The sequence below is a fragment of the Bombina bombina genome, chromosome 1 (genome assembly GCF_027579735.1).
Source record: "Bombina bombina isolate aBomBom1 chromosome 1, aBomBom1.pri, whole genome shotgun sequence".
NCBI classification, from domain to species: domain Eukaryota; kingdom Metazoa; phylum Chordata; class Amphibia; order Anura; family Bombinatoridae; genus Bombina; species Bombina bombina.
The window spans coordinates 1,225,563,260-1,225,590,671 of record NC_069499.1 but is presented as its reverse complement, the minus strand read 5'-3'; the positions used below and the strand labels follow the sequence as shown (position 1 = coordinate 1,225,590,671).

Below are 27,412 nucleotides of genomic sequence, written 5' to 3'. Positions count from 1 at the left end.
TAAAAATAAACCATAAGATAGCTACAATGTAACTATTAGTTATATTGTAGCTATCTTAGGGTTTATTTTATAGGTAAGTATTTAGTTTTAAATAGGAATAATTTAGTTTATTGTAGTTATTTTATTTAGATTGATTTAAATTATATTTAAGTTAGGGGGGGTTAGGGTTAGACTTAGATTTAGGGGTTAATACATTTAATACAGTTGTGGCGACGTTGGGGGCGGCAGATTAGAGGTTAATAAATGTAGGTAGGTGTCGACGATGTTAGGGACGGCAGATTAGGGGTTAATAATATTTAACTAGTGTTTGCGAGGCGGGAGTGTGGCGGTTTAGGGGTTAATATATTTTTTATAGTGGCGGCGATGTCCGGTTCGGCATATTAGGGGTTAAAAAAATTATTTTAGCGTTTGCGATGTAGGAGGGCCTCGGTTTGGGGGTCAATAGGTAGTTTATGGGTGTTAGTGTACTTTTTAGCACTTTAGTTAAGAGTTTTATGCTACGGCGTTAGCCCATAAAACTCTTAACTACTGACTTTTAAATGCGGTACCAGTCTTGACAGGAGAGGCTGTACCGCTCACTTTTTGGAAGACTTGTAATACCGGCATTATGCAAGTCCCATTGAAAAAATAGGATACTCAATTGACGTAAGTGGATTTGCGGTATTTTCGAGTCTGGCCAAAAAAGTGAGCGGTACACCTGTACCTGCAAGACTCGTAATACCAGCGGGCGTTAAAAAGCAGCGTTGGGACCTCTCAACGCTGCTTTTTAAGGCTAACGCAAGACTCGTAATCTAGCCGATAGGTCGGCTAACTGTCTTAGCAGGTAAAAAAGGCTCTCTGTGAGAACACAGAGCCACATTTGAACAAGAACTTGCGAGGCAGCTGACCCTAAGCCATCATGGGGCACCATCCCACAGAGAAATGCAGAAAATATCGGCAACAACTCCAATCTAGGAAGAATCCGGACCCTATAAGAGCATCAAACACCAGCAGCAAATGCAACCAGTGGAGGGATGGACACCGAGAACCCCCCACCGAAGATAGAAGAATGGATCAACTGAAAGTACACGGTCAAGACTCAACAGAGCCGACAGATCCCTGACCCCCACTCTGAGGAAATGGACCCAGCCCCAAAGGCTGGCAATGACTGATACAGAGAATACAAAATTCTCTGAAGCAGACCTCAGGAAGAGAAAGGAGGGGCCTAAGAGGAAAACCGAAACCCCAGGGAGAATAACTCTGACCGATACTTAAATCTGGCATGTTATTATGACATCATGACAGAAAAACTACGTGCTCGGGTTCCAGGACCCCTACACAGCTCCCTTCCCAAAAGAAGAAACACTCCCATAAAGGAAGATAGGACATTGAACTACAGCGACCTAGTACCAGAATCCAGCCCCATTACCTTGTGCATGCAAGGAAGGGTTTAGAACCCCTCGGAATGACTAGATAAAGACCCTCAGGGCCTCAACTGATACTGTGATACTTCCAAAACCTCCCCAAAGGAGGGCAAACACCAGAAACTGAATCCCCAGCCATAGGCATGGAGAAGAGGATGCAGAGAAACGGTAAAAACCATACCAATTGATAAGAGACCATTCGGCCATTACCACCAGCTCAGTTAATACAAACAACCACAAGCCCACACCAAGGTGTAATAGCTGCCCCTGACGACAATTGTAGGATCCCGTCTGAGAGACAGTATGACTAATCATCAGGCAGTTACCAAATCTCCCCTTAGAGAGGCAACCGACCCCCCTGAAGGGACAAGCGGATGTTTTAAACCCTAAGGGTTGAAACTGAACCACCCAGGACTGAATCCTGAATCCAGACCCCGAAATCTCAGGCAAGAGACATGGTCATAAACCAGACCCCCAGAACCGGGACCGGCCAAATGTTCTAATCCCCTGAGGAACCATCAAGTTGCCTCATACTGGGGAGTGCACCCTGGACAGTGCATCCCACATCCCAATGTCCTGGGACATTGGACACTTGCAAGAGACTCAGACTAAAGAGCCTAGAAAGAGATCTTAACAGGCCTAAGAAAAGTGCAACCAGCACCTGGAGTTGGATCTGAACCCAGGACCCTCTATTTGTAAGCCCAAAGAGCTAAATCTCCTAGAGGGTCGAAGGGCAACACCCCAGAGTCTAAAGACCACGGGGATTGCAAGGGACAGGCTCCAAACCAGCCCTTTGGTTTAGAAGATGACATAATCTCCAAAGATCCTTACAGGATCAACCTCCCAGAAATCCCTGTACCACACAAGGACTAACGATGGGAGCCTCCCAACTCCTGGCAGATGACCTGTGTCCCCATATAGGAGAGCGAGCAAGATACTGAAAAGGAAGGAGAACATGTCCGAACTTCCAGACACAGATGACCTGACCACCCAAGAAGGGAAAAAACAGCCCCAGCAACCTATGAGAGGTACTGCGACTATGCCACAAGAACAGATGTCCAGAAAATACCAAGAGTGAAAATGAAAATCGCCATCCAATCTGGTACCCCAGAGGTCCAGAGGTCACCCTAACCTCCAAAATATAAGGGAATGGAGAACTGCGGTTCCGAGTCCAAAGGACCTCCAGAACCCAGGATGAAGCCTTAGCAGGGTTCGAGCCCAGAACCCTCTACATTAGGACAAAGAGAACATCCACCACCCAACAGGATAACCAGCACACCGGCGAATGTTTCTAAAAATTCTAAATTTTAAACAAATTTTGATACATTCATTTGTTCGAATCGATTCTAACAATCTATTTTCAAATTTTCGTTTTTGAATTTTTCAATAAAATTAAAAAATATTTGTTTGAATAATAAAATGTTTATCTATGTATTCATTAAATTTCGAAATGTATTATTCGAATTTGAATGTGACATTCAAATTCGAATGTAAGATTCAAATTTGAAATAGTATTTCTAGTATACAATTGTGTTTAATAAATGTAATATTCGAATTTGAATGTCACATTCGAATTCGAAATAGTATTTCTAGTCTAATACTGTGTTTTTAAATGTAATATTTGAATGTCACATTTGAATTCGAACGTCACATTTGAATTCAAAATGGTATTTCTAGTTTACAACTGTGTTCAATAAATGTAATATTCAAATTCAAATGCTACATTCAAATTTGAATGTAACATTCGAATTCAAAATAGTATTTCTAGTCTAATACTGTGTTTTATAAAGTAAATTCGAATTCAAATGTGACATTCAAATTCGAATGTGACATTCGAATTCGAATGTCACATTCAAATTCGAAATAGTATTTCAAGTCTAATACTGTGTTTTATAAATGTAATATTCAAATGTCACATTTGAATTTGAATGTCACATTTGAATTCGAAATAGTATTTCTAGTCTACAATTGTGTTTTATAAATGTAATATTCAAATTTGAATGCTACATTCAAATGTTACATTGGAAAACTGTAAATAACATTTGATAATAGAATTTTTAAGAATATTCGTTCTTATCAACATTCTATTATGTAAATCAAATTTCTACAATAACATTCGTTCTATCATTCGAATATAAACACATTCGCCCATCCCTAACGTGGGTGACATGAACCGTAAAGAACAGCAGTTAGCGCCCGACCAGTACCCGTCTAGTATAAGAACACTCCGGAACTGTCCAAGGTCCAACAAAACGTGAAGCCCCCACAGGGATCGATAACATAAACAATAAACATAACTATGTCTCTATACAGTAATGCGCAACTTCCGAGGAAGTGCCCACGTGACCACAAAATCGCAAGTATCAGTTCCAGAGAAGAAACGTTCCCATAACAAAAAATTATAACAGACATGAGTTTCTTAATCAAACGCATCCTAACTGGATCAAATAAAATGAAGGCAGCACCCGTGGGTGAATGCCCAAGGAGAATGGGCACTCTAACAGAACCAGCCAATCAGAGGCCCCATTCTCCCAAGCTCAGAACTGGAACAGATACTTAAAAGAAAAGAAAAACAGAGACGTCAAGGAGATTGGCTTCATCCCCATGCGTCTAACCCAGTTTGCCATCCGGCAAAGAGAACCGTGGATCCTTCGGCCCACTAGGACTGGAATCCTCCAGCACTGCCAAAACATGCCTTAATAGTACACGCAGATGTGCCAGTCTATAATGGAAGGCAAAATGTTCCCCCACCAGATCGATGGATGACCCCGGCCCCGAGGGTGGGGCCCCTGAAGCCTCAGAGGCCATTGCTTCCCCAGAGGCCCGAACTGAATCAGATGATCTCACGCTTGATGGGCCCTGGTTAACAGAACACGTACAGTATCTTAAAAATACTTCTCTTGGGAGATATAAATGTGCCAGCACCATAGATATGGCCATGCGGAACCGTGCTGTAACCTCTGGAGGAAACAAGCCATCTTCCGGAGAGGGAGTAACGGCTATAGGGACACCTGCTTGCGTGGCAAAAGAAGGTTCTGGGACACACACCTCATAGGACATGGAATCGTATGGGGCAGATGGCTCAACACACTCTAAGCTCCCTGATTCGGGGGAAGAGAGCACTCTAGAATGGCAATCGGAACATAACTGATGGGCATGGATAACCTGAGCCATTTCATAATCTTCGCAAGACGTATACTCTGAATCAGAGATATCCGTCTCTAAAAAACCAGAATCCTTCATAACTTGGATATTGCAATTATGGTCAAACACTAAATGGCACCCTTTTACACCCCCAATAGCTGGGGCACTCACCACCTCCTGTGAACCAGACAGATAACAAACAGATTCTCTCTGTCACCACTCGGTCAGAGTACGGAAATGGAAATACAACGTGACCACACCCGGTCACGAGGTGCACCGTGTAAGCCAAAAAAAAGGTGCGCTAGTCTAATAGGACCGTGCCAACTGATGATAAGGCCGTTATGTTCCGAATAGCCATGAGCCCAAGTATCACTACACATTAGCAGACAGAATCACATAACAAACATGATTAAAAGTCCCCCCTGTTCAATAACCCCCCTCAGGAGATATTAACCCTTGATTCCATAAGATAAAGGAGTCCCACTGGGACCCTGACTTCTTTTGTTAACATTTCATTCACAAATCAAAATAAAATGAAACAATCTTAACAGAATGTACGCCGTGGAACAGGAACATGGCCCTTCAAGTGTGACAGATAGTAGCCTCACTTCTGACATGGACTTGAGTGAATAAAGGCAGGCAGCGAAACTCATCAACGCTGATTGCCAAGGAGTAGTTAATATATATATATATATATATATATATATATAGTCGGGATGGTTTTGCAGAAAGACTCTCCCTGCATTTCTGGACTCTTACATTCATCCATGCTTACACTGAGAGGCTAACAGGATTACTTAAAACTCCAGTCCCATTTCGAAGAGTACTACCCTCCATAAGAGACTATCTTCAATCTTCTGACACTTCTCTGCCAAGCTCCTGTGACGAAAGGCAAAGAATGACTGGGGGATGAGGGAAGTGGGGGAGGTATTTAAGCCTTTGGCCTTTGGGGTGTCTTTGCCTCCTCCTGGTGGCCAGGTTCTGAATTCCCAAAAGTAATGAATGCTGCTGTGGACTCTTACCATTTAAGAAGACAATATAGAAAGCCTTTCCAGAAGAGTTGTGACTGTTATAGCCATAAAGGAAGGTCCAACTCCATATTAATGCCAATGGTTTTGGGATGGATGTGATAGACTGGTATCCACATATTTTTGTCCATATCTAGCCAACCTTTTTGCTAATAGCTGAAGATTTTGCAGTTAGCTATCTCTCTTCTTCATGTTTTTGCCTTTCTCTGTCTTCAAGTCATGTTTTTCTCTAACACATTATTTAAATTTCTGACTTTCCCTGTTTTCTTCTAAGTACCCTCTTCTATTTATAATTAATGGACCTTTCTCCAGCTTCTCTCCATTTCTACATGGTCTACAAGAAGTATTCATCTTTTTTCTCTTTTTATTCTGCTTTAGATAATCTAAAATATACCTATTATCCTTCTCTATAGATATACAGTATAGTAATACTGTCCACTGAGAAGTGATCCTGTTTTATCTACAACAGATTGTATTACAATGTGTTTGCTAATTATTTTATAAAACCTTAATATGGTAGCATATGCAGCCTAAATACTTTAAACTGCTGTGGACTGTGGACTGATATTTTTAACTAAAAAAAAAAAAAGCTCACATATTTTATTTATAAAAAGGAACAATATTCTTTATTTGGGGGGCAATTGGGGGACATTTTTTAAATTCGAAATGGCTGGTTATTTTTACGTGCGTCTGAAAACAGCTGAATTTGCCAGTTTACGGGCACATGCTAAATTAGCGCTGCACTTGTAATCCCAAAATGTAACTTGCTCAGATGAAAGTGCACATTTTTGTTTTGATTAATAGAACTTTTTTCTTTTTTCATTAGCACTTCGAGATATACAATTGCTGAATAGATTTTCTCACAGCAGTACATTGTGTACTATAGACTTATAAAATGTAAGGGTATTCTGTGTACTTGTGACAAAAATAGTACAGGGCTGGTTATCTGGTGGTATGACAGCAACATTTTACTAGTGATACATTGCAATATATATCTTGATTTATACCTGCAGAGAAGGGCAAAAAACTTTCCACCTTAATCAGCTCCCCATCCTCATTCAGAAAGTTCTCTGGATTAAACTCATGTGGATACTTCCAGTGATCTTCATCATAGTGCACAGACGATAAGTCTGTTATAATGACTGTGCCCTAGATAGAAAACAAATAATATACAGACAAGAATAGAAAGCAGAGTGCTAAAAATACATTATTAATAAAATATGTCCAACTTCAGACCTGAAGTAAACTGTAAAGGTTAAAAAAAAAGTTGCACAAAAAACATAAAAAAATACATCAAAATAAAGTATATATACGTTTTAATAAAAGTGTGTCACATTATTATTAATAAAAAAAGTGTAAATGGTTACAAATGGATATGTATATGGAAAAGTGTTTGACTGGGAAGGGCTTGAATGTGTGTATATATCAGTATTGTATATATTTATTTATTTATTTATTTATTTATAAAATATTTTACCAGGAAGGATACATTGAGATCTCTACAGAAAATGTTGGCATCTGGGTGGTCTTATAAAGTAGCTGGGTGGAGGCAACTATATGACATTTTCTCCTAACCAAAGCACAGATTAATTGCATATATTAACATAAATTTACCACCACTTTGCCCAGAAAATTGTTGCAATTACAAATGTTTAGGCATACTCATGTTTATTTCTTTTGTTTGTATTGGTATGACACAAAAAAGTGGAGAAAAAAAAGCCAAATCTGACACATTCCACACAAAAATCCAAAAATGGACTGGACAAAATTATTGGCACCTTCTCAAAATTGTAAGAAATAATTGCATTCCAAGTTTGTGATGCTCCTGTAATTTGTAATTAACCTCACCTGTATCAATTAACAGGTGCTGACAATATAGAAATCACACCGGCAACCAGTTAAAATGGTGACAAATTAACTCAACCTTTCTGTTGTGTGTCTCTGTGTGCCACACTGAGCATGGAGAAGAGAAAGAGCAGCAAAGAATTGTCTGAGGATTTAAAAATAAAAGGGTGGAAAAGCATGGAAAATGTCAAGTTTACAAGTCAATCTCCAGAGATCTTAATGTTCCTGTGTCCACTGTGCACACTATTGTCAAGAAGTTTACAGCCCATGGCACTGTAGCTAATCTCCCTAGACGTGGACAAAAGAGAAAAATTGATCAAAGATTGCAACGAAGGATTGTTCAAATGAAGGATAAAGAACCGCGATCAACTTCCAGACAAATTCAAGCTGACCTTCAGGCACAGGGTACAAATGTGTCAGCTCGCACTATACGTTGCCATCTGAATGAAAAGGGATGCTATGGTAGGGGACCCTGGAGGACTCCACTGCTGACACAGAAGCATAAAAAAGCCAGATTGGAGTTTGCCAAAACTTACCTGAGGAAGCCAAAATCCTTTTGGGAGAATGTGCTGTGGACAGATGAAACAAAATTACAGCTTTATGGTAAAGCCCATCATTCTACTGTTTTCAGAAAAAGAAATAAGGCTTTTAAAGAAAAGAATACAGTCCCTACAGTCAAACATGGTGTTTTGGGTTTGCTTTGCTGCTTTAGGCACTAGATGTCTTCACTGTTTGCATGGCATTATGAAATCTGAAGACTACCAAATAATTCTGTGGTGCAATGTAGGGTACAGTATCAGAAAGTTGGGCCTTCATCAGAGGTCGTGGGTCTTACAGCAGGACAATGAACCAAAGCACACGTCTAAAAGAACCCAGAAATGGTTTAATACAAAGCAATGGAGAGTAATGAACTGGCCAGCAATGAGTCAAGATCTAAATCCCATAGAGCACCTGTGGAGAGATCTCAAAACAGCAGTTGGGAAAAGGAACCCTTCCAATCTGAGAGACCTGGAGCAGTTGGCGAAAGAAAAGTAGTCCAAAATTTCAATTGAGAGGTGTAAGAAACTCATTGATGGTTACAGGAAGCGATTGATTTCAGTTATTTTTTCCAACAGGTGTGCTACCAAATATTACATTTAGGGTGCGAAGTGGTGCATTACCAGACAGAAATGCAGGAGTACCAATATTTTTGGTCATGACTGTATATATATATATATATATATATATATACACAGGGCTTTTTTTCTGCCGGTACTCAACGGTACGCCATACCGGCACCTCTGCTCACCGTACTAGCACCTCTTCAAAGCACAATTGACTATTAGGTCTGACAATTAAGGATGCACATCATTTGCTTGCTTTGAAGTGCACTGACTTTACAATGAAACACCTAGGCCTAGATTTGGAGTTTTGCGTTAGCCATCAAAACCAGCGTTAGAGGCTCCTAACGCTGGTTTTTACCGCCCGCTCGTATTTGGAGTCAGTCAGGAAAGGGTCTAACGCTCACTTTGCAGCCGCGACTTTTCCATACCGCAGATCCCCCTACGCCATTTGCGTATCCTATCTTTTCAATGAGATCTTTCTAACGCCGGTATTTAGAGTCTTGGCTAAAGTGAGCGTTAGAAATCTAACGACAAAACTCCAGCCGCAGAAAAAAGTCAAGAGTTAAGAGCTTTCTGGGCTAACGCCGGTTCATAAAGCTCTTAAATACTGTGCTCTAAATTACACTAACACCCATAAACTACCTATGTACCCCTAAACCGAGGTCCCCCCACATCGCCGCCACTCTATTAAATTTTTTTAACCCCTAATCTGCCGACCGCACACCGCCGCCACCTACGTTATACTTATGTACCCCTAATCTGCTGCCTCTAACACCGCCGACCCCTATATTATATTTATTAACCCCTAATCTGCCCCCACAACGTCGCCTCCACCTACCTACAATAATTAACCCCTAATCTGCTAACCGGACCTCACCGCTACTATAATAAAGTTATTAACCCCTAATCCGCCTCACTCCCGCCTCAATAACCCTATAAGAAATAGTATTAACCCCTAATCTACCCTCCCTAACATCGCCGACACCTAACTTCAATTATTAACCCCTAATCTGCCTCACCGCTACTCTAATAAATGTATTAACCCCTAAAGCTAAGTCTAACCCTAATACTAACACCCCCCTAAGTTAAATAGAATGCGAGCTCAATCTGATTGGCTGATCCAATCAGCCAATCGGATTGAACTTGAATATGATTGGCTGATTCCATCAGCCAATCAGAATTTTCCTACCTTAATTCCGATTGGCTGATAGAATCCTATCAGCCAATCGGAATTCGAGGGACGCCATCTTGGATGACGTCCCTTAAAGGAACCTTCATTCTTCAGTTGGACGTCGAACGAAGAGGATGGATCCGCGCCGGAGGTCTTCAACATCAGCCGCTCGTCATCGGATGGAACAACATAGAAGATGCGGCTTGGATGAAGATGTTTGCCGGTCCGGATCTACTCTTCTGCCCGGATAGGATGAAGATTTCTGCCCGAAGATGGACTTCTTCATTTGCCGCTTGGATCAAGACTTCAGCCGGAGGATGGACGTCACTCTTCAGGCCCCCGCTTGGGCTTGGATCAAGACTTCGGAGGCTTGGATCAAGACTTCGTTGGAAGGATCAGTGAACCCGGCGTGGTGAAGATAAGGTAGGAAGATCTTCAGGGGCTTAGTGTTAGGTTTATTTAAGGGGGGTTTGGGTTAGATTAGGAGTATGTGGGTGGTGGGTTGTAATGTTGGGGGGGGTATTGTATGGTTTTTTTTTACAGGCAAAAGAGCTGAATTCTTTGGGGCATGCCCCACAAATGGCCCTTTTCAGAGCTGGTAAGGTAAAAGAGCTTTGAACTTTTTTTAATTTAGAATAGGGTAGGGCATTTTTTTATTTTGGGGGGCTTTGTTATTTTATTAGGGGGCTTAGAGTAGGTGTAATTAGTTTAAAATTGTTGTAATATTTTTCTAATGTTTGTAAATATTTTTTATTTTTTGTAACTTAGTTCTTTTTTATTTTTTGTACTTTAGTTAGTTTATTTAATTGTATTTATTTGTAGGTATTGTATTTAATTAATTTATTGATAGTGTAGTGTTAGGTTTAATTGTAACTTAGGTTAGGATTTATTTTACAGGTAATTTTGTAATTATTTTAACTAGGTAGCTATTAAATAGTAAATAACTATTTAATAGCTATTGTACCTGGTTAAAATAAATACAAAGTTGCCTGTAAAATAAATATTAATCCTAAAATAGCTACAATATAATTATTCGTTATATTGTAGCTATATTAGGGTTTATTTTACAGGTAAGTATTTATCTTTAAATAGGAATAATTCATTTAATAAGAGTTAATTTTTTTCGTTAGATTTAAATTATATTTAACTTAGGGGGGTGTTAGTGTTAGGGTTAGACTTAGCTTTAGGGGTTAATACATTTATTAGAGTAGCGGTGAGGTCCGGTCAGCAGATTAGGGGTTAATAATTGAAGTTAGGTGTCGGCGATGTTAGGGAGGACAGATTAGGGGTTAATAATATTTATTATAGGGTTATTGAGGCAGGAGTGAGGCGGATTAGGGGTTAATACATTTATTATAGTATGAGGTCCGGTAGGAAGATTAGGGGTTAATTATTGTAGGTAGCTGGCGGCGACATTGTGGGGGGCAGATTAGGGGTTAATAAATATAATATAGGGGTCGGCGGTGTTAGGGGCAGCAGATTAGGGGTACATAGGGATAACATAGGTGGCGGCGGTGTACGGAGCGGCAGATTAGGGGTTAAAAAAAATATGCAGGTGTCAGCGATAGCGGGGGCAGCAGATTAGGGGTTAATATGTGTAAGGTTAGGGGTGTTTAGACTCGGGGTACATGTTAGGGTGTTAGGTGCAGACTTAGGAAGAGTTTCCCCATAGGAAACAATGGGGCTGCGTTAGGAGCTGAACGCTGCTTTTTTGCAGGTGTTAGGTTTTTTTTCGGCTCAAACTGTCCCATTGTTTCCTATGGGGGAATCGTGCACGAGCACGTTTTTGAAGCTGGCCGCGTCCGTAAGCACCGCTGGTATTTAGAGTTGCAGTTTCGGTAAATTATGCTCTACGCTCCCTTTTTGGAACCTAACGCAGCCCTTCTGTGAACTCTAAATACCAGCGGTATTTAAAAGGTGCGGCCAGAAAAAAGCACACGTAGCTAACGCACCCCTTCTAACGCAAAACTCCAAATCTAGGCGATAGAGCGGTTTCACGTTCTACACATACTTCAGGCTTTCCAGTTTATGGACAACAAAAGGAATTCTGTATTACCAAAATTCTTCTATTTTCTTTATAGTAATGTCTTAGCCCGTCCTACTTGTATTTTCACGTCCGGGTTGACACGCTCATTGCATTTTATTAAGCATGGCTGCTGTGTGCCGTATCCTGGGTTTGGTAATTGTGCTACAGGCATTTATATGGAACCTGTAATGAGGTGAGCAGTATCAGAACTTAAAGAGTTAAACCTGTGTGTTTTAATGGTACATGCAAAGCGTTGTTCTTAAGTATGTTGCTTTGTCAGTGAAACTGTTAATTGAATACGTCAGCCTTGATCCCACTATCTTTATTTTTTAATATTGAGTAGTGATTTTATCTCCTTGGTTGCCAGTAACACATGAGCACACAGCAATGATTTATTACCCATTGTTGCTTGTAACAGAAAATTCACAGTGCCACTTCTTTTTTTGGGCCATATTAGTAATGAAAAGAGGCATAGGAGTCCCTTTACATTTAGTTGACAATTAGGGGACTTTAAAAATACTCAACATTTGTAAGATAGGCAAATTAGGTATGCAAAATCTCCGATTTTTTGCTTCAAATACAAAAAATTTAGATTTTGCATATCAAATTTGCATATCTTACCCAGAATCCTCTTGTGCATTGGTAACAATGTACATGGAGTTTTACTGGGGAAAAGCAAGCGGGGAACTTGCCTGGATGTGCTAATTTCCTATGCAAAAATGTATTGATTTACTTTTGAGACATGGAGGATTTTAATCTCAGATTTTTATTCCACCATAATTTTAATATATATATATATATATATATATATATATATATATATATATACTGTATATATATACTTTTGAGCCCTTTCCAGTCAAATACCTTGAAATTGTAATGTGCTTTTAATGGAAATACTTACAATTCCTCGTCACATAGAAAAAAAATGTCCTTTTTATTTTAAAATAGATGTTGATTTATATATATATTTAAATATATATATATATATATCTGTTTATATTCATATAGATATATACATATAGAAATATATTTTGAAAAAACTAAAAATTATATATACATTTTTTGCACTTTACATCTTAATGTAGTTGAGTAAGTGCATTACTAAGCTTTTATGTGAGCTAAATCAACAGCGTTAAAATTTAAATAGCAAAACACGATGCACAAAACACATATTTTACATTCCTATGTTCTGCACATAGAAAATAATGTACTTTTTATTGTGTATGTATGTATCTCTATGTTAAAGCCCTTTGCCTGCCTTTTTTTTTAGAATCAGAGGCATCCCAGAGACAATCACTGCAGAGAATCTTCACACCTGCCTACAAGACTTGTTCAAGGAACTTAAAGGTTCATCTCTCTCAACTCAACTTGCCCTGGACAGATACCACAGAGCATTGAGACCTAGGCCTAAGGAGGGTTTACCACCCAGAGACGTAACCATAAAATTTCAAGATTACCAGCAAAAGGAAGACATCATGAAGCAGGCCAGGATTTCTTCGCCATTGCCCTTCCAAGGATCCGCACTCTCGATATACACTGACCTTTCTATAAGAACACTGCAAAGGAGAAGGGAATTTGCCCCGCTTACCACTGTGTTAAGAACTCACAACATCTCATTAGTGATGTTGCGAATAGTTCGCCGGCGAATAGTTTCCGGCGAACATAGCTTGTTCGCGTTTGCCGCGGCGGGCAAACATATGCGATGTTCGATCCGCCCCTATTCGTCATCATTGAGTAAACTTTGACCCTGTATCTCACAGTCTGCAGACACATTTCAGCCAATCAGCAGCAGACACTCCCTCCCAGACCCTCCCAGCTCCTGGGCAGCAGCCATTTTAGATTCATTCTGATCCTGCATTCTTAGTGAGAGGAGGGATAGTATAGCTGCTGCTGATTTTATAGGGAAATTGATAGCTAGGCTAGTGTATTCAGTGTCCACTACAGTCCTGAAGGACTAATCTGATCTCTGCTGTAAGGACAGCACCCAAAAAGCCCTTTTTAGGGCTAGAACATCAGTGGGTTTTTTTTTTTTTTGCCTGTGTAATTTTGACTGTGAAACATCAGTCTGCTAGTGTAATCTAATAGCAGTTCCCTGCCTGCCAGCGTGTGTGCCAGGCCCACTTGCCAACTAGTGCCACCACTCATATCTGTTGTAACAGTATTGTAAATTTTGTAAAAAAAAAACATTTTTTACTGTGAAACATCAGTCTGCTAGTGTAATCTAATTGCAGTTGTCTGCCTGCCAGCGTGTGTGCCAGGCTCACTTGCTAAGTGCCACCACTCATATCTGTTATAACAGTAGTGTACATTTTTAAAAAAAAAACTTTTTTGACTGTGAAACATCAGTCTGCTAGTGTAATCTAATTGCAGTTGCCTGCCTGCCAGCGTGTTTGCCAGGCCCACTTGCCAACTAGTGCCACCACTCATATCTGTTGTAACAGTAGTGTAAATATTTTAAAAAAAAACTTTTTTGACTGTGAAACATCAGTCTGCTAGTGTAATCTAATTGCAGTTGCCTGCCTGCCAGCGTGTGTGCCAGGCCCACTTGCCAACTAGTGCCACCACTCATATCTGTTGTAACAGTAGTGTAAATATTTTTTTAAAAAACTTTTTTGACTGTGAAACATCAGTCTGCTAGTGTAATCTAATAGCAGTTGCCTGCCTGCCAGTGTGTGTGCCAGGCCCACTTGCCAACTAGTGCCACCACTCATATCTGTTGTAACAGTATTGTAAATTTTTTTTAAAAAAACTTTTTTGACTGTGAAACATCAGTCTGCTAGTGTAATCTAATTGCAGTTGCCTGCCTGCCAGTGTGTGTGCCAGGCCCACTTGCTAAGTGCCACCACTCATATCGGTTGTAACAGTAGTGTAAATTTTGTAAAAAAAAACTTTTTTGACTGTGAAACATCAGTCTGCTAGTATAATCTAATTGCAGTTGCCTGCCTGCCAGCGTGTGTGCCAGGCCCACTTGCCAACTAGTGCCACCACTCATATCTGTTGTAACAGTAGCGTAAATTTAAAAAAAAAACTTTTTTGACTGTGAAACATCAGTCTGCTAGTGTAATCTAATTGCAGTTGCCTGCCTGCCAGCGTGTGTGCCAGGCCCACTTGCCAACAAGAGCCACCACTCATATCTGTTGTAACAGTAGTGTAAATTAAAAAAATAATAATAATAATTTGACTGTGAAACATCAGTCTGCTAGTGTAATCTAATTGCAGTTGCCTGCCTGCCAGTGTGTGCCAGGCCCACTTGCTAAGTGCCACCACTCATATCTGTTGTAACAGTATTGTACATTTTTTTTAAAAAAAACTTTTTTGACTGAAACATCAGTCTGCTAGTGTAATCTAATTGCAGTTGCCTGCCTGCCTGCCTGTCAGAGTGTGTGCCAGGCCCACTTGCCAACAAGTGCCACCACTCATATCTGTTGTAACAGTAGTGTATATTTTTAAAAAAAAACTTTTTTGACTGTGAAACATCAGTCTGCTAGTGTAATCTAATTGCAGTTGCCTGCCTGCCAGCGTGTGTGCCAGGCCCACTTGCCAACTAGTGCCACCACTCATATATGTTGTAACAGTAGTGTAAATATTTTTTAAAAAAACTTTTTTGACTGTGAAACATCAGTCTGCTAGTGTAATCTAATTGCAGTTGCCTGCCTGCCAGCGTGTGTGCCAGGCCCACTTGCCAACTAGTGCCACCACTCATATCTGTTGTAACAGTAGTGTAATTTTTTTTAAAAAAAACTTTTTTGACTGTGAAACATCAGTCTGCTAGTGTAATCTAATTGCAGTTGCCTGCCTGCCAGCGTGTGTGCCAGGCCCACTTGCTAACTAGTGCCACCACTCATATCTATTGTAACAGTATTGTAAATTTTAAAAAAAAAAACTTTTTTGACTGTGAAACATCAGTCTGCTAGTGTAATCTAATTGCAGTTGCCTGCCTGCCAGCGTGTGTGCCAGGACCACTTGCCAACTAGTGCCACCACTCATATCTGTTGTAACATTATTGTAAAAAAATTTAAAAAAAACTTTTTTGACTGTGAAACATCAGTCTGCTAGTGTAATCTAATTGCAGTTGCCTGTCTGCCTGCCAGCGTGTGTGCCAGGCCCACTTGCCAACTAGTGCCACCACTCATATCTGTTGTAACAGTATTGTAAATTTTTTTAAAAAAAACTTTTTTGACTGTGAAACATCAGTCTGCTAGTGTAATCTAATTGCAGTTGCCTGCCTGCCAGTGTGTGTGCCAGGCCCACTTGCTAAGTGCCACCACTCATATCTGTTGTAACAGTAGTGTAAATTTTGTAAAAAAAAAACATTTTTGACTGTGAAACATCAGTCTGCTAGTATAATCTAATTGCAGTTGCCTGCCTGCCAGCGTGTGTGCCAGGCCCACTTGCCAACTAGTGCCACCACTCATATCTGTTGTAACAGTAGCGTAAATTAAAAAAAACAAACTTTTTTGACTTTGAAACATCAGTCTGCTAGTGTAATCTAATTGCAGTTGCCTGCCTGCCAGCGTGTGTGCCAGGCCCACTTGCCAACAAGAGCCACCACTCATATCTGTTGTAACAGTAGTGTAAATTAAAATAATAATAATAATAATAATTTGACTGTGAAACATCAGTCTGCTAGTGTAATCTAATTGCAGTTGCCTGCCTGCCTGCCAGCGTGTGTGCCAGGCCCACTTGCCAACAAGTGCCACCTCTCATATCTGTTGTAACAGTAGTGTACATTTTTAAAAAAAAAAACTTTTTTGACTGTGAAACATCAGTCTGCTAGTGTAATCTAATTGCAGTTGCCTGTCTGCCAGCGTGTGTGCCAGGCCCACTTGACAACTAGTGCCACCACTCATATCTGTTGTAACAGTAGTGTAATTTTTTTTAAAAAAAAACTTTTTTGACTGTGAAACATCAGTCTGCTAGTGTAATCTAATAGCAGTTGCCTGCCTGCCAGCGTGTGTGCCAGGCCCACTTGCTAACTAGTGCCACCACTCATATCTATTGTAACAGTATTGTAAATTTAAAAAAAAAAAAAACTTTTTTGACTGTGAAACATCAGTCTGCTAGTGTAATCTAATTGCAGTTGCCTGCCTGCCAGTGTGTGTGCCAGGCCCATTTTCTAAGTGCCACCACTCATATCTGTTGTAACAGTAGTGTAAATTTTGTAAAAAAAAAAAATTTTGACTGTGAAACATGTCTGCTAGTGTAATCTAATTGCAGTTGCCTGCCTGCCAGCGTGTGTGCCAGGCCCACTTGCCAACTAGTGCCACCACTCATATCTGTTGTAACAGTAGTGTAAATATTAAAAAAAAAACTTTTTTGACTGTGAAACATCAGTCTGCTAGTGTAATCTAATTGCAGTTGCCTGCCTGCCAGCGTGTGTGCCAGGCCCACTTGCCAACTAGTGCCACCACTCATATCTGTTGTAACAGTAGTGTAAATATTTAAAAAAAAAACTTTTTTGACTGTGAAACATCAGTCTGCTAGTGTAATCTAATAGCAGTTGCCTGCCTGCCAGCGTGTGTGCCAGGACCACTTGCCAACTAGTGCCACCACTCATATCTGTTGTAACATTATTGTAAAAAATTTTTAAAAAAACTTTTTTGACTGTGAAACATCAGTCTGCTAGTGTAATCTAATTGCAATTGCCTGCCTGCCTGCCAGCGTGTGTGCCAGGCCCACTTGCCAACTAGTGCCATCACTCATATCTGTTGTAACAGTATTGTAATTTTTTTTAAAAAAAAACTTTTTTGACTGTGAAACATCAGTCTGCTAGTGTAATCTAATTGCAGTTGCCTGCCTGCCAGCGTGTGTGCCAGACCCACTTGCCAACTAGTGCCACCAATCATATCTGTTGTAACAGTATTGTAAATTTAAAAAAAAAAACTTTTTTGACTGTGAAACATCAGTCTGCTAGTGTAATCTAATTGCAGTTGCCTGCCTGCCTGCCAGTGTGTGTGCCAGGCCCACTTGCTAAGTGCCACCACTCATATCTGTTGTAACAGTATTGTAAATTTTGTAAAAAAAAAACTTTTTTGACTGTGAAACATCAGTCTGCTAGTGTAATCTAATTGCAGTTGTCAGCCTGCCAGCATGTGTGCCAGGCCCACTTGCTAAGTGCCACCACTCATATCTGTTGTAACAGTAGTGTAAATATATTTAAAAAAAAACCTTTTTGACTGTGAAACATCAGTCTGCTAGTGTAATCTAATTGCAGTTGCCTGCCTGCCAGCGTGTCTGCCAGGCCCACTTGCCAACTAGTGCCACCATTCATATCTGTTGTAACAGTAGTCTAAATTAAAAAAAAAAAAATTTGACTGTGAAACATCAGTCTGCTAGTGTAATCTAATAGCAGTTGCCTGCCTGCCAGCGTGTGTGCCAGGCCCACTTGCCAACTAGTGCCACTACTCATATCTATTGTAACAGTATTGTAAAAAAAAATTTTAAAAACTTTTTTGACTGTGAAACATCAGTCTGCTAGTGTAATCTAATTGCAGTTGCCTGCCTGCCAGTGTGTGTGCCAGGCCCACTTGCTAAGTGCCACCACTCATATCTGTTGTAACAGTAGTGTAAATTTTGTAAAAAAAACTTTTTTGACTGTGAAACATCAGTCTGCTAGTGTAATCTAATTGCAGTTGCCTGCCTGCCAGCGTGTGTGCCAGGCCCACTTGCCAACTAGTGCCACCACTCATATCTGTTGTAACAGTAGTGTAAATATTTAAAAAAAAAACTTTTTTGACTGTGAAACATCAGTCTGCTAGTGTAATCTAATAGCAGTGTCCTGCCTGCCAGCGTGTGTGCCAGGCCCCCTTGCCAACTAGTGCCACCACTCATATCTATTGTAACAGTATTGTAATTTTTTTTAAAAAAAACTTTTTTGACTGTGAAACATCAGTCTGCTAGTGTAATCTAATTGCAGTTGCCTGCCTGCCAGTGTGTGTGCCAGGCCCACTTGCTAAGTGCCACCACTCATATCTGTTGTAACAGTAGTGTAAATTTTGTAAAAAAAACTTTTTTGACTGTGAAACATCAGTCTGCTAGTGTAATCTAATTGCAGTTGCCTGCCTGCCTGCCAGCCTGTGTGCCAGGCCCACTTGCCAACTAGTGCCACCACTCATATCTGTTGTAACAGTAGTGTAAATTTTGTAAAAAAAAACTTTTTTGACTGTGAAACATCAGTCTGCTAGTGTAATCTAATTGCAGTTGCCTGCCTGCCAGCGTGTGTGCCAGGCCCACTTGCCAACTAGTGCCACCACTCATATCTGTTGTAACAGTAGTGTAAATATTTAAAAAAAAAACTTTTTTGACTGTGAAACATCAGTCTGCTAGTGTAATCTAATAGCAGTGTCCTGCCTGCCAGCGTGTGTGCCAGGCCCACTTGCCAACTAGTGCCACCACTCATATCTATTGTAACAGTATTGTAATTTTTTTTTAAAAAAACTTTTTTGACTGCGAAACATCAGTCTGCTAGTGTAATCTAATTGCAGTTGCCTGCCTGCCAGTGTGTGTGCCAGGCCCACTTGCTAAGTGCCACCACTCATATCTGTTGTAAAAGTAGTGTAAATTCTGTAAAAAAAACTTTTTTGACTGTGAAACATCAGTCTGCTAGTGTAATCTAATTGCAGTTGCCTGCCTGCCAGCCTGTGTGCCAGGCCCACTTGCCAACTAGTGCCACCACTCATATCTGTTGTAACAGTAGTGTAAATATTTTTTAAAAAAACTTTTTTGACTGTGAAACATCAGTCTGCTATTGTAATCTAATTGCAGTTGCCTACCTGCCAGCGTGTGTGCCAGGCCCACTTGCCAACTAGTGCCACCACTCATATCTGTTGTAACAGTAGTGTAAATTTAAAAAAAAAAACTTTTTTGACTGTGAAACATCAGTCTGCTAGTGTAATCTAATAGCAGTTGCCTGCCAGCGTGTGTGCCAGGCCCACTTGCCAACTAGTGCCACCACTCATATCTGTTGTAACAGTATTGTAAATTTTTAAAAAAAAAACTTTTTTGACTGTGAAACATCAGTCTGCTAGTGTAATCTAATTGCAGTTGCCTGCCTGCCAGTGTGTGTGCCAGGCCCACTTGCTAAGTGCCAAAACTCATATCTGTTGTAATAGTAGTGTAAATTTTGTAAAAAAAAAAACTTTTTTGACTGTGAAACATCAGTCTGCTAGTGTAATCTAATTGCAGTTGCCTGCCTGCCAGTGTGTGTGCCAGGCCCACTTGCTAAGTGCCAAAACTCATATCTGTTGTAATAGTAGTGTAAATTTTGTAAAAAAAAAAGCTTTTTTGACTGTGAAACATCAGTCTGCTAGTGTAATCTAATTGCAGTTGCCTGCCTGCCAGTGCGTGTGCCAGGCCCACTTGCTAAGTGCCACCACTCATATCTGTTGTAATAGTAGTGTAAATTTTGTAAAAAAAAAACTTTTTTGACTGTGAAACATCAGTCTGCTAGTGTAATCTAATTGCAGTTGCCTGCCTGCCAGCGTGTGTGCCAGACCCACTTGCCAACTAGTGCCACCACTCATATCTGTTGTAACAGTATTGTAAATTTCTTTAAAAAAAAAACTTTTTTGACTGTGAAACATCAGTCTGCTAGTGTAATCTATAGCAGTTGCCTGCCAGCGTGTGTGCCAGGCCCACTTGCCAAATAGTGCCACCACTCATATCTGTTGTAACAGTATTGTAAAATGTTTTAAAAAAAACTTTTTTGACTGTGAAACATCAGTCTGCTAGTGTAATCTAATTGCAGTTGCCTGCCTGCCAGCGTGTGTGCCAGGCCCACTTGCCAACTAGTGCCACCACTCATATCTGTTGTAACAGTAGTGTAAATTTTTTAAAAAAACAACTTTTTTGACTGTGAAACATCAGTCTGCTAGTGTAATCTAATAGCAGTTGCCTGCCAGCGTGTGTGCCAGGCCCACTTGCCAAATATTGCCACCACTCATATCTGTTGTAACAGTATTGTAAAATGTTTTAAAAAACTCATATCTGTTGTAACAGTAGCGTAAATTAAAAAAAAAAACTTTTTTGACTGTGAAACATCAGTCTGCTAGTGTAATCTAATTGCAGTTGCCTGTCTGCCAGTGTGTGTGCCAGGCCCACTTGCTAAGTGCCACCACTCATATCTGTTGTAACAGTAGTGTAAATTTTGTAAAAAAAAACTTTTTTGACTGTGAAACATCAGTTTGCTAGTATAATCTAATTGCAGTTGCCTGCCTGCCAGCGTGGGTGCCAGGCCCACTTGCCAAATATTGCCACCACTCATATCTGTTGTAACAGTATTGTAAAATGTTTTAAAAAACTCATATCTGTTGTAACAGTAGCGTAAATTAAAAAAAAAAACTTTTTTGACTGTGAAACATCAGTCTGCTAGTGTAATCTAATTGCAGTTGCCTGCCTGCCAGCGTGTGTGCCAGGCCCACTTGCCAACTAGTGCCACCACTCATATCTGTTGTAACAGTAGTGTAAATATTTAAAAAAAAAACTTTTTTGACTGTGAAACATCAGTCTGCTAGTGTAATCTAATAGCAGTTGCCTTCCTGCCAGCGTGTGTGCCAGGACCACTTGCCAACTAGTGCCACCACTCATATCTGTTGTAACAGTATTGTAAAAAAAAATTAAAAAAACTTTTTTGACTGTGAAACATCAGTCTGCTAGTGTAATCTAATTGCAGTTGCCTGCCTGCCTGCCTGCCAGCGTGTGTGCCAGGCCCACTTGCCAACTAGTGCCACCACTCATATCTGTTGTAACAGTAGTGTAAATATTTTTTAAAAAAACTTTTTTGACTGTGAAACATCAGTCTGCTAGTGTAATCTAATTGCAGTTGCCTACCTGCCAGCGTGTGTGCCAGGCCCACTTGCCAACTAGTGCCACCACTCATATCTGTTGTAACAGTAGTGTAAATTTAAAAAAAAAAAACTTTTTTGACTGTGAAACATCAGTCTGCTAGTGTAATCTAATAGCAGTTGCCTGCCAGCGTGTGTGCCAGGCCCACTTGCCAACTAGTGCCACCACTCATATCTGTTGTAACAGTATTGTAAATTTTTTTAAAAAAACTTTTTTGACTGTGAAACATCAGTCTGCTAGTGTAATCTAATAGCAGTTGCCTTCCTGCCAGCGTGTGTGCCAGGACCACTTGCCAACTAGTGCCACCACTCATATCTGTTGTAACAGTATTGTAAAAAAAAATTAAAAAAACTTTTTTGACTGTGAAACATCAGTCTGCTAGTGTAATCTAATTGCAGTTGCCTGCCTGCCTGCCAGCGTGTGTGCCAGGCCCACTTGCCAACTAGTGCCACCACTCATATCTGTTGTAACAGTAGTGTAAATATTTTTAAAAAAAACTTTTTTGACTGTGAAACATCAGTCTGCTAGTGTAATCTAATAGCAGTTGCCTGCCTGCCAGCGTGTGTGCCAGGCCCACTTGCCAACTAGTGCCACCACTCATATCTATTGTAACAGTATTGTAAAAAATTTTTAAAAAACTTTTTTGACTGTGAAACATCAGTCTGCTAGTGTAATCTAATTGCAGTTGCCTGCCTGCCAGTGTGTGTGCCAGGCCCACTTGCTAAGTGCCACCACTCATATCTGTTGTAACAGTAGTGTAAATTTTGTAAAAAAAACTTTTTTGACTGTGAAACATCAGTCTGCTAGTGTAATCTAATTGCAGTTGCCTGCCTGCCAGCGTGTGTGCCAGGCCCACTTGCCAACTAGTGCCACCACTCATATCTGTTGTAACAGTAGTGTAAATATTTTTTAAAAAAACTTTTTTGACTGTGAAACATCAGTCTGCTAGTGTAATCTAATAGCAGTGTCCTGCCTGCCAGCGTGTGTGCCAGGCCCACTTGCCAACTAGTGCCACCACTCATATCTATTGTAACAGTATTGTATTTTTTTTTTTAAAAAACTTTTTTGACTGTGAAACATCAGTCTGCTAGTGTAATCTAATTGCAGTTGCCTGCCTGCCAGTGTGTGTGCCAGGCCCACTTGCTAAGTGCCACCACTCATATCTGTTGTAACAGTAGTGTAAATTTTGTAAAAAAAACTTTTTTGACTGTGAAACATCAGTCTGCTAGTGTAATCTAATTGCAGTTGCCTGCCTGCCAGCGTGTGTGCCAGGCCCACTTGCCAACTAGTGCCACCACTCATATCTGTTGTAACAGTAGTGTAAATTTTGTAAAAAAAACTTTTTTGACTGTGAAACATCAGTCTGCTAGTGTAATCTAATTGCAGTTGCCTGCCTGCCAGCGTGTGTGCCAGGCCCACTTGCCAACTAGTGCCACCACTCATATCTGTTGTAACAGTAGTGTAAATATTTAAAAAAAAAACTTTTTTGACTGTGAAACATCAGTCTGCTAGTGTAATCTAATAGCAGTGTCCTGCCTGCCAGCGTGTGTGCCAGGCCCACTTGCCAACTAGTGCCACCACTCATATCTATTGTAACAGTATTGTAATTTTTTTTAAAAAAACTTTTTTGACTGCGAAACATCAGTCTGCTAGTGTAATCTAATTGCAGTTGCCTGCCTGCCAGTGTGTGTGCCAGGCCCACTTGCTAAGTGCCACCACTCATATCTGTTGTAAAAGTAGTGTAAATTCTGTAAAAAAAACTTTTTTGACTGTGAAACATCAGTCTGCTAGTGTAATCTAATTGCAGTTGCCTGCCTGCCAGCCTGTGTGCCAGGCCCACTTGCCAACTAGTGCCACCACTCATATCTGTTGTAACAGTAGTGTAAATATTTTTTAAAAAAACTTTTTTGACTGTGAAACATCAGTCTGCTATTGTAATCTAATTGCAGTTGCCTACCTGCCAGCGTGTGTGCCAGGCCCACTTGCCAACTAGTGCCACCACTCATATCTGTTGTAACAGTAGTGTAAATTTAAAAAAAAAACTTTTTTGACTGTGAAACATCAGTCTGCTAGTGTAATCTAATAGCAGTTGCCTGCCAGCGTGTGTGCCAGGCCCACTTGCCAACTAGTGCCACCACTCATATCTGTTGTAACAGTATTGTAAATTTTTTTAAAAAAAACTTTTTTGACTGTGAAACATCAGTCTGCTAGTGTAATCTAATTGCAGTTGCCTGCCTGCCAGTGTGTGTGCCAGGCCCACTTGCTAAGTGCCACCACTCATATCTGTTGTAATAGTAGTGTAAATTTTGTAAAAAAAAAACTTTTTTGACTGTGAAACATCAGTCTGCTAGTGTAATCTAATTGCAGTTGCCTGCCTGCCTGCCTGCCAGCGTGTGTGCCAGGCCCACTTGCCAACTAGTGCCACCACTCATATCTGTTGTAACAGTAGTGTAAATATTTTTAAAAAAAACTTTTTTGACTGTGAAACATCAGTCTGCTAGTGTAATCTAATTGCAGTTGCCTACCTGCCAGCGTGTGTGCCAGGCCCACTTGCCAACTAGTGCCACCACTCATATCTGTTGTAACAGTAGTGTAAATTTAAAAAAAAAAAACTTTTTTGACTGTGAAACATCAGTCTGCTAGTGTAATCTAATTGCAGTTGCCTGCCAGCGTGTGTGCCAGGCCCACTTGCCAACTAGTGCCACCACTCATATCTGTTGTAACAGTATTGTAAATTTTTTTTAAAAAAACTTTTTTGACTGTGAAACATCAGTCTGCTAGTGTAATCTAATAGCAGTTGCCTTCCTGCCAGCGTGTGTGCCAGGACCACTTGCCAACTAGTGCCACCACTCATATCTGTTGTAACAGTATTGTAAAAAAAATTAAAAAAAACTTTTTTGACTGTGAAACATCAGTCTGCTAGTGTAATCTAATTGCAGTTGCCTGCCTGCCTGCCTGCCAGCGTGTGTGCCAGGCCCACTTGCCAACTAGTGCCACCACTCATATCTGTTGTAACAGTAGTGTAAATATTTTAAAAAAAAACTTTTTTGACTGTGAAACATCAGTCTGCTAGTGTAATCTAATAGCAGTTGCCTGCCTGCCAGCGTGTGTGCCAGGCCCACTTGCCAACTAGTGCCACCACTCATATCTATTGTAACAGTATTGTAAAAAAATTTTTTAAAAACTTTTTTGACTGTGAAACATCAGTCTGCTAGTGTAATCTAATTGCAGTTGCCTGCCTGCCAGTGTGTGTGCCAGGCCCACTTGCTAAGTGCCACCACTCATATCTGTTGTAACAGTAGTGTAAATTTTGTAAAAAAAACTTTTTTGACTGTGAAACATCAGTCTGCTAGTGTAATCTAATTGCAGTTGCCTGCCTGCCAGCGTGTGTGCCAGGCCCACTTGCCAACTAGTGCCACCACTCATATCTGTTGTAACAGTAGTGTAAATATTTAAAAAAAAAACTTTTTTGACTGTGAAACATCAGTCTGCTAGTGTAATCTAATAGCAGTGTCCTGCCTGCCAGCGTGTGTGCCAGGCCCACTTGCCAACTAGTGCCACCACTCATATCTATTGTAACAGTATTGTAATTTTTTTTTAAAAAACTTTTTTGACTGTGAAACATCAGTCTGCTAGTGTAATCTAATTGCAGTTGCCTGCCTGCCAGTGTGTGTGCCAGGCCCACTTGCTAAGTGCCACCACTCATATCTGTTGTAACAGTAGTGTAAATTTTGTAAAAAAAACTTTTTTGACTGTGAAACATCAGTCTGCTAGTGTAATCTAATTGCAGTTGCCTGCCTGCCAGCCTGTGTGCCAGGCCCACTTGCCAACTAGTGCCACCACTCATATCTGTTGTAACAGTAGTGTAAATTTTGTAAAAAAAACTTTTTTGACTGTGAAACATCAGTCTGCTAGTGTAATCTAATTGCAGTTGCCTGCCTGCCAGCGTGTGTGCCAGGCCCACTTGCCAACTAGTGCCACCACTCATATCTGTTGTAACAGTAGTGTAAATATTTAAAAAAAAAACTTTTTTGACTGTGAAACATCAGTCTGCTAGTGTAATCTAATAGCAGTGTCCTGCCTGCCAGCGTGTGTGCCAGGCCCACTTGCCAACTAGTGCCACCACTCATATCTATTGTAACAGTATTGTAATTTTTTTTTTAAAAAAACTTTTTTGACTGCGAAACATCAGTCTGCTAGTGTAATCTAATTGCAGTTGCCTGCCTGCCAGTGTGTGTGCCAGGCCCACTTGCTAAGTGCCACCACTCATATCTGTTGTAAAAGTAGTTTAAATTCTGTAAAAAAAACTTTTTTGACTGTGAAACATCAGTCTGCTAGTGTAATCTAATTGCAGTTGCCTGTGTGCCAGGCCCACTTGCCAACTAGTGCCACCACTCATATCTGTTGTAACAGTAGTGTAAATATTTTTTAAAAAAACTTTTTTGACTGTGAAACATCAGTCTGCTAGTGTAATCTAATAGCAGTTGCCTGCCAGCGTGTGTGCGAGGCCCACTTGCCAACTAGTGCCACCACTCATATCTGTTGTAACAGTATTGTAAATTTTAAAAAAAAAAACTTTTTTGACTGTGAAACATCAGTCTGCTAGTGTAATCTAATTGCAGTTGCCTGCCTGCCAGTGTGTGTGCCAGGCCCACTTGCTAAGTGCCACCACTCATATCTGTTGTAATAGTAGTGTAAATTTTGTAAAAAAAAAACTTTTTTGACTGTGAAACATCAGTCTGCTAGTGTAATCTAATTGCAGTTGCCTGCCTGCCAGCGTGTGTGCCAGGCCCACTTGCCAACTAGTGCCACCACTCATATCTGTTGTAACAGTATTGTAAATTTTTTTAAAAAACTTTTTTGACTGTGAAACATCAGTCTGCTAGTGTAATCTAATTGCAGATGCCTGCCTGCCAGTGTGTGCCAGGCCCACTTGCTAAGTGCCAAAACTCATATCTGTTGTAATAGTAGTGTAAATTTTGTAAAAAAAAAAACTTTTTTGACTGTGAAACATCAGTCTGCTAGTGTAATCTAATTGCAGTTGCCTGCCTGCCAGCGTGTGTGCCAGGCCCACTTGCCAACTAGTGCCACCACTCATATCTGTTGTAACAGTATTGTAAATTTTTTTTTTAAAAACTTTTTTGACTGTGAAACATCAGTCTGCTAGTGTAATCTAATTGCAGTTGCCTGCCTGCCAGTGCGTGTGCCAGGCCCACTTGCTAAGTGCCACCACTCATATCTGTTGTAATAGTAGTGTAAATTTTGTAAAAAAAAACTTTTTTGACTGTGAAACATCAGTCTGCTAGTGTAATCTAATTGCAGTTGCCTGCCTGCCAGCGTGTGTGCCAGACCCACTTGCCAACTAGTGCCACCACTCATATCTGTTGTAACAGTATTGTAAATTTCTTAAAAAAAAAACTTTTTTGACTGTGAAACATCAGTCTGCTAGTGTAATCTATAGCAGTTGCCTGCCAGCGTGTGTGCCAGGCCCACTTGCCAAATAGTGCCACCACTCATATCTGTTGTAACAGTATTGTAAAATGTTTTAAAAAAAACTTTTTTGACTGTGAAACATCAGTCTGCTAGTGTAATCTAATTGCAGTTGCCTGCCTGCCAGCGTGTGTGCCAGGTCCACTTGCCAACTAGTGCCACCACTCATATCTGTTGTAACAGTAGTGTAAATTTTTTAAAAAAACAACTTTTTTGACTGTGAAACATCAGTCTGCTAGTGTAATCTAATAGCAGTTGCCTGCCAGCGTGTGTGCCAGGCCCACTTGCCAAATATTGCCACCACTCATATCTGTTGTAACAGTATTGTAAAATGTTTTAAAAAACTCATATCTGTT

At 40.3% G+C, this 27,412-nt stretch overlaps 1 protein-coding gene across 1 annotated transcript in view; it reads right to left on the bottom strand.

Annotated features, from left to right (window-relative positions):
• Positions 1–27,412, bottom strand: part of LOC128647704 (cytochrome P450 2J6) — a 171,819-nt gene that overhangs the window by 5,010 nt on the left and 139,397 nt on the right. Inside the window, exon 8 of the mRNA XM_053700450.1 lies at positions 6,583–6,724. Within this exon, the coding sequence (XP_053556425.1) occupies positions 6,583–6,724 (142 nt within the window). The remainder of the gene's footprint in view (positions 1–6,582; positions 6,725–27,412) is intronic.